We start from the raw sequence: 11,506 nt of genomic DNA on the forward strand, positions 1-11,506 counted from the left end.
TCCAATTTTGGCCATTTTCTACCAGTGATCTATACAATTGGCGCACCCAAAATGCCCCCTTTTCTGAGACACCCCAGGATTTAATTGGTTTGCTTGAAACTATACTCTTTACTCATCAGCCCACTTGGGATGCTTGCAGTCAGGTTTTACAGGTACTTTTTACCACTGAAGAAAGAGACTGTATCCAAGAGGCGGCCCGGAAACATATTCCTGGCCCCACAGGAGCGCCCATCACGGATCCTGCCCTGATCGCTGCCTATTTTCCTGAGATCCGACCAACATGGGACTACAATACGGTTGAAGGTAGGGAGCGACTCTTCGTCTACTGCCAGGCTCTGTTGGCAGGTCTCAAGGTGGCGGCTTGCCGACCTACTAATATGGCCAAAGTTTATGATGTTAGACAGGGAGGAAGTGAAAGTCCGGCAGCATATCTTGAGCGGCTCATGGAAGCTGAATAAATTCCTCTTGCTTGTTGCATCTGCTGGTTTGGAGTCTTGGTTTCTGGGGCGCCCTCCCATAGATGAAAGTATCCTAGGAGTCTGGGGTCTTTCAGTTGGGGGCTCGTCCGGGATAACGGTGCCCCTAGACCCAAATTCCAAGGCCAGTTGGAGGTAAGAAAGAGCTCTAACGGCCTGCGTCTTCCGTGTTTGTTATCTGTGTTCTGTGTTCTGCACTCTTGGATCCAAAGAAAAGTGCCTGTGCAGGGTCTGTATTGAGGCCAGTGGGGGAGGCAGATGTGCCCTGAAACCCCTGGCCCATCTCGGGCAGACGTGCCCTGAGGTAAGGTGAAGAAGGAGGGGACTTGAAGCCTCTCTCCTTCCCGTGAGGAGGGAGGGGACTTGAGTCTCTCTCCTTCCCAGGGAGTTTAGCCATGGTTGGTCACTCCCATCTGAAGTTGCTTTTTCTGTTTGCAGTCGTCTGACTGCCACGCAGCGCTTGTCTGGGTTTTTCTGTCTCTGTTCAGTGTTAGGTGTCTTTGTTATTTGTTTTGTGGCCATTAAAGGGATGGGGCAACAATTAACAACCCCCTTAAGTCTTACTTTAGATCACTGGAAAGATGTTACAGCCCGGGCCCACAACTTGTCACTGGAGGTCCGGAAAAAGAAATGGATTACTTTCTGTTCTTCAGAGTGGCCTGCTCGTAACGTAGAGTGGCCAAAGGATGGCTCTTTCAATTTCGATGTTCTTTTACAGGTGAAGGCTCGAGTTTTTCGGCCAGGTCCTCATGGACACCCTGATCAGGTCCCCTACATAGTCACTTGGGAGGATCTTGCCCGAGACCCCCAAAGTGGATCGAGCCCTTCCTCTCCCACTCGCCCGTTCCTCTTCCCGCTCTGCTTGTCCCTCTCCCTTCTGCCCCTTCTCCACCCATACCCCTGCCTCTGTCCTCTCCCCTTGCCCCTCTTCCTCCACCCTCATCCTCCCTCTACCCCCTAAAAGAATTGTCCGAGTTTAAAGCTAAGGCCTCCTCCTCCCCCTTCTCACCTCCCCCTGTTTTATCTGATAATCAGGCGGATTTGCTACTGTTAGATTCCCCACCGATGTTGGACCCCCCCCACCTTATGCTCAGCCCACTCCGATAGAAGAACAAAGGGGCTCACAAGAGGGCTCCCTTTCCCCACCTGCTCCCTCCCCGGACTCCACTGAGCCAGAGACGGGACCCCAAGAGCCCCTGCCGCCTCGGGCGGCCTCACCACCTCCCAGCAGTCGTTTATGCCTCTGCCGCGATCGAGGTGGGGAGAGCGAGGGGGTCTGGACAGCCCATGCTTTTCCCCTCCGGACAGTGGCCAGTCAAGTTCAGTATTGGCCCTTTTCTGCTTCAGACTTATATAATTGGAAAACCCATAACCCATCCTTTTCCCAAGACCCTCAAGCCCTGATTGAATCCATTCTGCTAACCCACCAGCCCACTTGGGATAATTGTCAGCAGCTCTTACAGACTCTCCTTACCACGGAGGAACGGCAGTGAGTGTTCCTAGCAGCTCGCAAAAATGTTCCAGGAGAGGATGGCAGACCGACGCAGTTGCCTAATGAAATGGATGAAGTGTTCCCGTTGACCCGCCCTAATTGGGACTTCAATACGGTAGTTGGTAGGGAACGGCTCGGTCTTTATCGCCAGGTTCTGTTGGCGGGTCTCAAAGGGACCGGAAGGCGCCCCACCAATTTGGCCAAGGTACGTGAGATAATACAGGGGGGTGAGGAAACACCTGCAGGATTTTTAGAGAGGCTGATGGAAGGATATCGTATGTATACGCCCATTGACCCATCTGCTGCAGATAGACAGTCCGATATCATGTCCTTTATCAGGCAATCAGCCCCAGACATTTGGACTAAGCTACAGCAGTTGGAGGGGCTTCAGGGGTATACCTTGCAGGATTTAGTCAAGGAAGCGGAAAAGATTTTTAATAAAAGAGAGACACAGGAAGAAAAGGAAGAAAGACTGCGTAAGGAGCAGGAGGACAGAGAGGACAAGCGAGACAAGAGGCGCACTAAAGAGCTGAGTAAAATCTTGGCCACCAAGGTGCGACAGCCAGAAGAGAGAGGAGCTAGGTTAGGTAGGGGCCTGGGAGATGAAAAGAGACCTCAAGTAGGCCATGACCAGTGTCTATTTTGCAAGAAAATAGGGCACTGGATCAGGGATTGCCCCAAGAAAAAGGGGCAAATGAGAGGACCCCGAAGACCGGCACAAGTATTGTCCCTACAGGATAATGAAGACTAGGGCAGTCAGGGCCAGGAGCCCCCCCCCCAGCCCCAGGTAACCCTTCGAGTGGGGGGCCAGCCAGTAACCTTCCTGGTTGACACCGGTGACCAACATTCAGTCCTGACCCAAACAAAAGGTCCCCTGAGTTCTAAAACATCCTGGGTGCAGGGGGCCACGGGAGGAAAACTGTACCCATGGACGACTGAGCAGAAAGTGCATCTCAGAACGGGGTTAGTCACTCACTCATTCCTCCTGGTTCCGGACTGCCCCTATCCATTGTTGGGGAGGGACCTCCTCTCAAAAGTAGGAGCCCAGATTCACTTCCAAGAAAAAGGAGCCTCCGTTAGGGGACCCCAAGGACAGCCCCTCCAAGTCCTAACTTTGTGCCTGGAGGATGAATATCGATTACATGAAAGCCCTCAGCCAGCCTCAATAGACCCCCAGTGGTTGTCAGATTTTCCCCAGGCTTGGGCGGAGACAGCGGGAATGGGACTGGCTACAAACCAGCCTCTCCTGGTCATTGGACTTAAGCCCTCAGCTACCCCGGTGATGATACCTCAGTATTCACTAAGCAGGGAAGCCAAGAATGGAATTAGGCTGCATATACAAAGGCTGCTACAATTGGGCATCCTAAAACCATGCCAATCTCCATGGAACACCCCCTTATTGCCTGTCAAAAAGCCCAGGATGGGAGACTACAGTCCGGTGCAGGACTTGAGAGAAGTAAACCAGCATCCTAAGGTGCCTAATCCCTACAATTTACTAAGTATGCTGCCCGCGAGCCACACATGGTTTACAGTGCTAGATTTAAAAGATGCCTTCTTCTGCATGAGACTAAGTCCTCAGAGTCAGCCAATCTTTGCTTTTGAGTGGTGAGATCCAGAATCAGGTTTTTCAGGACAGCTCACGTGGACGAGATTACCACAAGGATTCAAAAACTCCCCGACCCTGTTTGACGAGGCTCTATATCAGGACCTGGCCGATTTCAGAGTCAGCCATCCTCAGTTCACTCTTCTACAGTATGTAGATGACCTGCTCCTAGCTCCTACAGTATGTAGATGACTGTCTAAAAGGTACCGGGGGCCCTTTTAAAGAGGCTAGGGGAGTTAGGGTACAGGCCCTCAGCCAAAAAGGCCCAAATTTGTGCAGGCAAGTGACTTACCTAGGCTGTAAGCTGGAAGGAGGGCAGAGGTGGCTAACAGAGAGTCTTAAACAAGCCATCACCCAGATCCCGCCGCCCACAAGCGCACAGGCCCTGAGGGAGTTCTTGGGAAGTGCTGGATTTTGTCGCTTGTGGATACCAGGATTCACTGAATTGGCAGCCCCTCTGTATCCCCTTACCAGGGCCAATGCCCCCTTTTGGTGGGAAAAAGAGCAACAACAAGCTTTCGATCAAATCAAAAAGGCCTTATTATCAGCTCCGGCTTTGGGCCTCCTGGATGTGACCAGGCCATTCACTTTATATGTGGATGAACGACAGGGAATTGCAAAAGGAGTTTTGACCCAAAAATTAGGGCCCTGGAAAATACCGGTGGCCTACTTTTCAAAAAAACTGGACAGTGTGGCGGCCGGATGGCCCCCATGTCTCCGTATCATTGCAGCTGTGGCCGTGTTGGTAAAAGACTCTTATAAACTAACCTTGGGACAGCCCTTGATGGTGACGGCCCCCATGCCATAGAGACAGTTATTTGCCAGTCCCCTGACCGTTGGCTTTCAAACGCTCGGATCACCCATTACCAAGCAATGCTGTTAAATCCCGACCGGATTCGGTTCGGGGCCACGGTCTCTCTCAACCCAGCAACTCTACTCCCGGACTTGGACTCTCACCTCTCCATCGAACATGATTGTCATCAAATCCTGGCGGAAGTGCACGGGACCCGTGAGGACTTGACAGACCAACCCCTACCAGATGCTGAACACACCTGGTACATGGATGGGAGCAGTTTCCTGCATATCGGTGAGCGAAAGGCGGGGGCAGCAGTGGTAGATGGGAACACAGTCATCTGGGCATTGGCCCTAGAGCCTGGAACCTCAGCGCAGAGGGCTGAACTCATCGCCCTGACGCAGGCGTTGACAGAGGCCCAGGGAAAGAAAGTCAACATTTACACAGACAGCCGGTATGCTTTTGCTACCACACATGTCCATGGAGAGATTTATCGGAGGCAAGGCCTGTAAACTTCGGCGGGAAAAGACAATAAAAACAAAAAGGAAATCCTAGACCTCCTGCAGGCCCTCTTCCTACCTAAAAAGGTGAGCAACATCCATTGTCCGGGTCACCAGGTGGGGAGGGACCCTGTAGTGGTAGGGAACAGGATGGCAGATGAGACTGCTAAGACGGTGGCCTTACAAAACCAAACCCTTGCCTTGGCCACATCCCGAGAACGACAGCCAAGCAAACAACCTCTCTTCCAGTATTCAGATCAGGACATAGAGATGGCCAAAAAGCTAAAGGCAACCTTTAATGACTCGATCGGGACTTGGGAATATGAAAATAGGACTATATTGCCTCAGAAGGATGTGAGGAGGCTGGTCACCTACCTGCACAGGTGGACCCACTTGGGTTACAAAAAGCTAGAGACTCTTTTACAGAGAGAGGAGCAGTTTCATTACATTCCAGATCTATCGGGCATAATTAAGCAGGTTATAGACTCTTGTGTTCCCTGCGCCAAGGTTAATGCAGGCCGATTCCAAGCACCCGCCAGAGTCAGAATGAGAGGAGAATGACCCGGCACCAACCAAAATCAGGCCTGGCAAATACGGAGCTAAATATCTCCTAGTCTTTGTAGATACCTTCTCCGGCTGGACAGAAGCCTTCCCCACCAAACAAGAGACAGCACAAGTGGTAGTCAAAAAGATTTTGGAAGAGATTTTTCCTCGATTTGGGCTCCCTAAGGTAATAGGATCAGATAATGGTCCTGCTTTCCTCTCCCAGGTAAGTCAGATGGTGGCCAAGCTTTTGGGGATAGATTGGAAATTACATTGTGCCTATAGATCCCAAAGTTCAGGACAGGTAGAGCGGATGAACAGAACAATCAAAGAGACCCTAACTAAATTAGCCATAGAAACTGGCACTAAAGACTGGGTCCAACTCCTTCCCATGGCCCTGTTTAGAGCTCGGAACACTCCGGCAAGCCATGGACTGACTCCCTACGAAATCCTATATGGGGGACCCCCTCCCATAGCAGATTTCCTTGACCCTGCCATTGATTCTTTTGCAAATACCCAAAGTTTACAGGCGTGGCTGCGAGCTCTGCAACTCATCCAGAGACAGGTGTGGAAACCCATGGCCGCTGCTTACACAGCTGGGAGTTCTACCTTCCCACACCCCTTCCAGATTGGTGACGAGGTGTACGTGAGGAGACACCAATCCAGGGCCCTCGAGCCACGGTGGAAGGGCCCATACAGTGTGCTGCTGACCACACCTACTTCGCTAAAGGTAGACGGGAGCGCCGCCTGGATACACGCCTCCCACGTCAAGCGTGCTTAGCATGGAGACAGCAAGGACCCCACCGAGCCATCCAAATGGAAGCTGCAGCGCACTCAAAACCCTCTCAAGATAAGATTTTTAAAAACTGTTTAATATTCCTTGCTGCTGTGACCTTGACAGTAGCGGGGGGACAGAGAGTCCATCCCCTCGCAGGCATAAACCCACACTTTCCCCAAAACCAGACGTGGCAGGTAGTAAATGAGCATGGGGGTGTGATTTGGTCTACCTCCAATGTAGCCCCTCTCTGGACATGGTGGCCCAACATAGAACCAAACTTCTGCGTACCTATTATTAGTAGGCTCGCAGCACTTTGGGGGTCAGGCGCCGGGGAAGGCTTCCCGATCTATGCCTGTCCAGGCACACATCGGGACCCCTCCCTCATATACAAATGCGGGAGGGAAGAAGAGTATTTTTGTAAAGCCTGGGACTGCGAGACCACTGGTGACACCTACTGGAACCCCTCCTCCTCCTGGGACTACATAACGGTCAAGAGGACCAGTGGGCCAGGGGGAAAAGGGAGCTGTACAGACGAAAACTGCTACCAGTGGTGCGTAAGACTTACTGTAAAATTCACTGCTAAGGGAAAAGTGCCTAACTTGGGCTGGGGGACCGGACTTACCTGGGGGATTAGGCTGTGCACACGGGACTATGACGATGGCAGACTTATGACTATCAGCCTTCGGATATGTTGGAAAGCATAAACCCCCTCCTTTTAGGACCTAACCCCGCCCTGAAGAAAAGGCCCCTTTTCCAAAACCGGCCACCCAACCGCCCCCTCCCGTGGGCCACCACCGACCCAGGTGCGCCTCTGATGCCCCCCTTATACAATCTGATTAAGGGAGCCTACTCTGCCTTCAAATCCACCAAAAGCGACCTCACTCAGTCCTGTTGGCTCTGCCTTTCTGAGGCACCCCCTTATTATGAAGGAACAGCCTACAACGGTACCTACCACAACACTGACTCATGCCCCTGGGGATGGCAAGGTGCCAGCAAACTAACTTTATCTGAGGTATGAGGACAGGGACTATGCCTTGGTACACCACCTCCTGAAAAGAGCCAGCTCTGTGCCCACACAGAAAAGGTTGCGGCTATTACAGGCAAATACCTAGTACCCACAGACGGGGGATGGTGGGCTTGTAACACCAACTTGACCCCTTGTGTCTCACCAATGCTGATAAGCCATGCTGGTTTCTGTGTTCTAGTACATCTGTACCCTCGGGTTATATATCATGACTCCCCATCTTTTGAAGAACAGGTGGAGGGCCTGACCCACCAATACAAAAGGGAACCTGTCACCATAACCTTAGCTGTCCTCATGGGATTGGGAACAGCAGCCGGCATAGCGGGGGCAGGAGTGGGGAGTGCTGCTTATGTGGAAGGGTACCAACACATGAAACAGCTAAAGGCCGCTATAGCAGAGGATTTAAAGGGGATAGAGAAATCCATCTCTGCGTTGGAAACCTCCCTCACCTCCCTGTCCGAGGTTGTGCTTCAAAATCAAAGAGGCCTAGACTTAGTTTTCATTAGAGATGGAGGATTGTGTGCGGCCCTAAAAGAAGAATGTTGCTTCTATGCTGACCACACCGGGGTAGTGCGTGACTCCATGGCCAAGCTTCGTAAACGACTGGAGGAGCAAAAATGGGAAAAGGCCGCCAGAGCCAGTTGGTTTAAAAATTGGTGGTCCAAATCCCCCTGGCTCACCACATTGCTGTCTGCGATAGCAGGGCCCATCATCGTCTTACTTTTGCTTCTTACTTTTGGCCCCTGCATTCTCAACAGGCTGTTACAGTTTATCCGAGAAAGGCTATCCATTATACAGGCCATGGTATTAACCCAACAATACCCTAAATTTTAAGATTAAAATTAGTCCAAAGAAAAAGGAGGGAATGAAAGATTAAAAATTAGAGTTACATTTTACAATTGCTAACTGCTGATTTTGCTTCTGTAAACTTGCTTGTGCTAGCACTGACCCTTCCCCTCCCTGGAAATAAGTAAAAAGTTTCAGAGTCCAGATGCCGGCCCTGGGACAAGGTCTGCAGTCTTAGATAAAGAACAAACGAGTATGTTCTTCTAAGTTCCTGTTTGGAAATTCCCCAAATGGGACCCAAGATAAGGACCATCTGGCCAGTCCAGCAAACTAGGTCAAATGTCAACCAATCACAAGCCTGTAACTATGTGAACTCCCCTCCAGGGTGACCGCTCCCCCTAGATTTGCCCTGAGCCAACCAGTTTACGACGAGTGTTACAAAATTTCCTGCGTGACAAAATGATTGCTGGAGTACATGGTGATTTTTAAATTGGGCCAATCCTGGAGCACCTGGTGTCTTATGCTAATCCTGTGGTTTTTGCCTTTAAAAATGCTTGTAACCGCTGCTCGGGGCTCTCTAACTGACCAGGGCAGAGAGTCCGTTTGCGCAAACGCCAAATAAATTCCTCTTGCTTATTGCATCTGCTGGTTTGGAGTCTTGGTTTCTGGGGCGCCCTCCCGTAGACGAAAGTACCCTAGGAGTCTGGGGTCTTTCACCCCATATGATCTTGAGACCCAGGAGTTGGCTCGGATGATTATGTTTGCCTATATAAATCAAGCTGCACCAGACATAAAGAGAAAGTTGCAGGCTCTAGACAAACTTGGTGAAAAGTCTATTAGGGATCTAGTAGCCACAGTGGAAAAGGTTTGCAGTAAGAGAGAGACAGAGGAGCAAAGACAAGAAAGGAAAGACAGAGAACATGAAATTGAGCATGAAAAGAGAGACCGAGCCAAGGAAAAGAGGCCAGACTTGTACTCGCCACTATCGCATGCTGAGTATACCTGATTCACAGATGGCAGCAGTTTTATTCGAGATGGAAAAAGGTACATGGGTGCAGCAGTCACCACGGACACTGAGATAGTGTGGGCAGCAGCACTCCCCCAGGGAATGTCTGCACAAAGAGCAGAACTAGTGGCACTAACAAAAGCCTTACAAATGGGAAAAGGGAAGAGACTAAACATTCACACAGTCGGTATGCTTTTGCCACTGTGCATGGAGCCATTTACCAAGAGAGGGGGCTGCTGACAGCTGAGGGAAAGGATATTAAAAACAAACAAGAAATTTTAAGCCTCATCCGGGCCTTTTGGGAACCAGCAAATATTGCCATTATGCACTGCCCTGGCCATCAAAAGGGAATGGATTCAATAACCAAAGGAAATAAGTTGGCCAATCAGCCAACTAAGGAGGCGGCCCTCCAGCCCAAAGCGGAAGTACTGACTCTAGTAGACCCAGGGCCACAAGCTTTGCCTCCTGAGCCTCAGTACTCCCAAGAAGACTTGGAGTGGATAAAGAAAATTCCCATGGCCTATAAACCCCCGGGCAGAGAAGGAAATAAAGACTGGTGGAAAACTGGTGAGGAGGGAAAGTGAAAAGCCAAAAAGAAAAGTAGCAGAGGCTCATGCCTGTAATCCTAGCTACTCAGGAGGCTGGGATCTGAGGCTCTCGGTTCAAAGGCAGCCCGGGCATGAAACTCCGTGAGACTCTTTTTTTTAATTAATTTATTTATTTTTCTTTTTTTCTTTTTTATTTTTATTGTGAAAATACCGTACAGAGGGGTTACAATTCCATGAGCAAGGTAATGAGTACATTTCTTATCAAGCATTGTTGCCTCCTCCTTTGTTTCCCCTTCCCATCCCTTCCCACTCCCCACCCCCCAGACTCTTATCTCCAATAAACCACTAGAAAACCAGAAGTGGCACTATGGCTCAAGTGGTAGAGCGCTGGCCTTGAGCTGAAGAGTGCAGGGACAGTGCCCAGGTCCAGAGTTCAGGCCCCCATGACCGACAAAAAAAAAAAAAGGCCCAAAGAGGATAATGGAGTCTTCTTATAGTGTGGGGGAGGAGGGGGTTTACAATCCTCCCAGATCTGTTCACCTGGGCTTTGCAATGATTGCTTGATGACTTGTATATGCATTGCTCTGGCTCTTTTCATTAAGAAGAAACCTTGGGCATTTATGAAAAGAAGTCTTTGAACAAAAGCCCAAGACACTATGGCAACAAGAAATGCCAAAAGGGTACACTTGTTATCAGCCATGTGATAGTGCTTTGGGGAGGGGGGGTAAAACACAACATACAGGTAGTTCCCAGATCTATCAAAATGTGAATTCTAAATAAAAGCCATGGCTGGTGCTACCTTCCAAGATCCCCTAGAATTGTGGGAAACTGCCAAGATGGCTGTTAATCACTGAATCCTAGGAGTGCAGTGGTTGTAAATTGCCAGTTATCTCTTGAACCCCAGATGGCTTTAAATTCCTATTGGTATCTCTTGACCCCAGAGTGTGAGCTCTATTTTCTCAGAAAACTGCAACCTTAACCAACAAAATTTCCCCACATCTACATCCCTCCTCCTGTCCCCCAACCTAAAACTCCTTACTTAAACCCTATATATTTTGGAGCCAGGGCTTTGAGTTTGGAGAAGAAACCGCTTTGGGCCCCCTGGCATAATATCAGTTCTCCTACTTCTCTGAGTGTCTCTTGGCAGACTAATTTTCCATAACAATAGGTCTTTCACATTTTATCTGTACTTACCTAACAGTTCCCTTTCTCATGATCTCTCTGTGAGTTTAGAAGCATGACTTTGTGTGTCCAGCCATTGCCCCGTGGTGTTTAATGAAGGTTTAACTTTGAGATGTCTTAGTTAAATAAATTTACTTCTACAGTTGTCTATAAGAACACCATAAATAGAAAGACATATTGTTAGGAACATGGAAGGAAACAGGCGGGACTCAACTTCCACAGGTGAGGACTGTTTATTGAGATAGAGCACCGAGGGACACAACTTTCCCGCAGGCTTGGAGACTGTGTGTTCCAGCTGAGACAGAAGCTGGGTTTTATGAGGGTTGAGCAAGGAGGCAGCACTGGTTGATCAAAAAGCCATTAGGACGAAGGATCTGGGGAGCATTTACAGCCAGGCTTAGATAGATTGCCATGCTGGAGTCAGTCTGCACTTCTCTTTGGTGGGTTGCCTGGTATCTATATGCACCTGGGAAAGTAGGGGGGGGGGTCATTCCTTCATACATGACTTCTATAGAGAACAAAGAGAAATGGTGAGGTAGAATATCCTCAGTTCACTCTCTTGTCTCTCCAAATACAATACCAAATATATTAGGACAGGTTCACCATGAAGACCTCAGGCCACAGGTGAATAGCAGGCACCAATCTAGTGTCTGAACAGCTCACAGTTTTAGATTTTAATCCTTACTGTACTTCACTCTTCTCTCCAATTTAGGATTATTCCAGGTTGAAGACTCGTGTAAAATAATCTTTTATTTTGCGTTGGGACTTAGTAAAC

At 49.5% G+C, this 11,506-nt stretch overlaps 1 protein-coding gene across 1 annotated transcript; it reads left to right on the forward strand.

The window, feature by feature from the left end:
- The first annotated feature begins 1,005 nt into the window (after positions 1 to 1,005).
- On the forward strand, positions 1,006 to 6,188 carry LOC105994822. Its single transcript, XM_013028465.1, is given in 8 exon segments — positions 1,006 to 1,276; positions 1,279 to 1,336; positions 1,531 to 3,754; positions 3,756 to 3,779; positions 3,781 to 3,844; positions 3,847 to 4,359; positions 4,362 to 5,433; positions 5,435 to 6,188. Coding segments are annotated over 8 exon segments (4,980 nt in total).
- The last annotated feature ends 5,318 nt before the right edge of the window (positions 6,189 to 11,506 follow it).

Source organism: Dipodomys ordii, unplaced genomic scaffold (assembly GCF_000151885.1).
Source record: "Dipodomys ordii isolate 6190 unplaced genomic scaffold, Dord_2.0 Scaffold110, whole genome shotgun sequence".
Taxonomy (NCBI): domain Eukaryota; kingdom Metazoa; phylum Chordata; class Mammalia; order Rodentia; family Heteromyidae; genus Dipodomys; species Dipodomys ordii.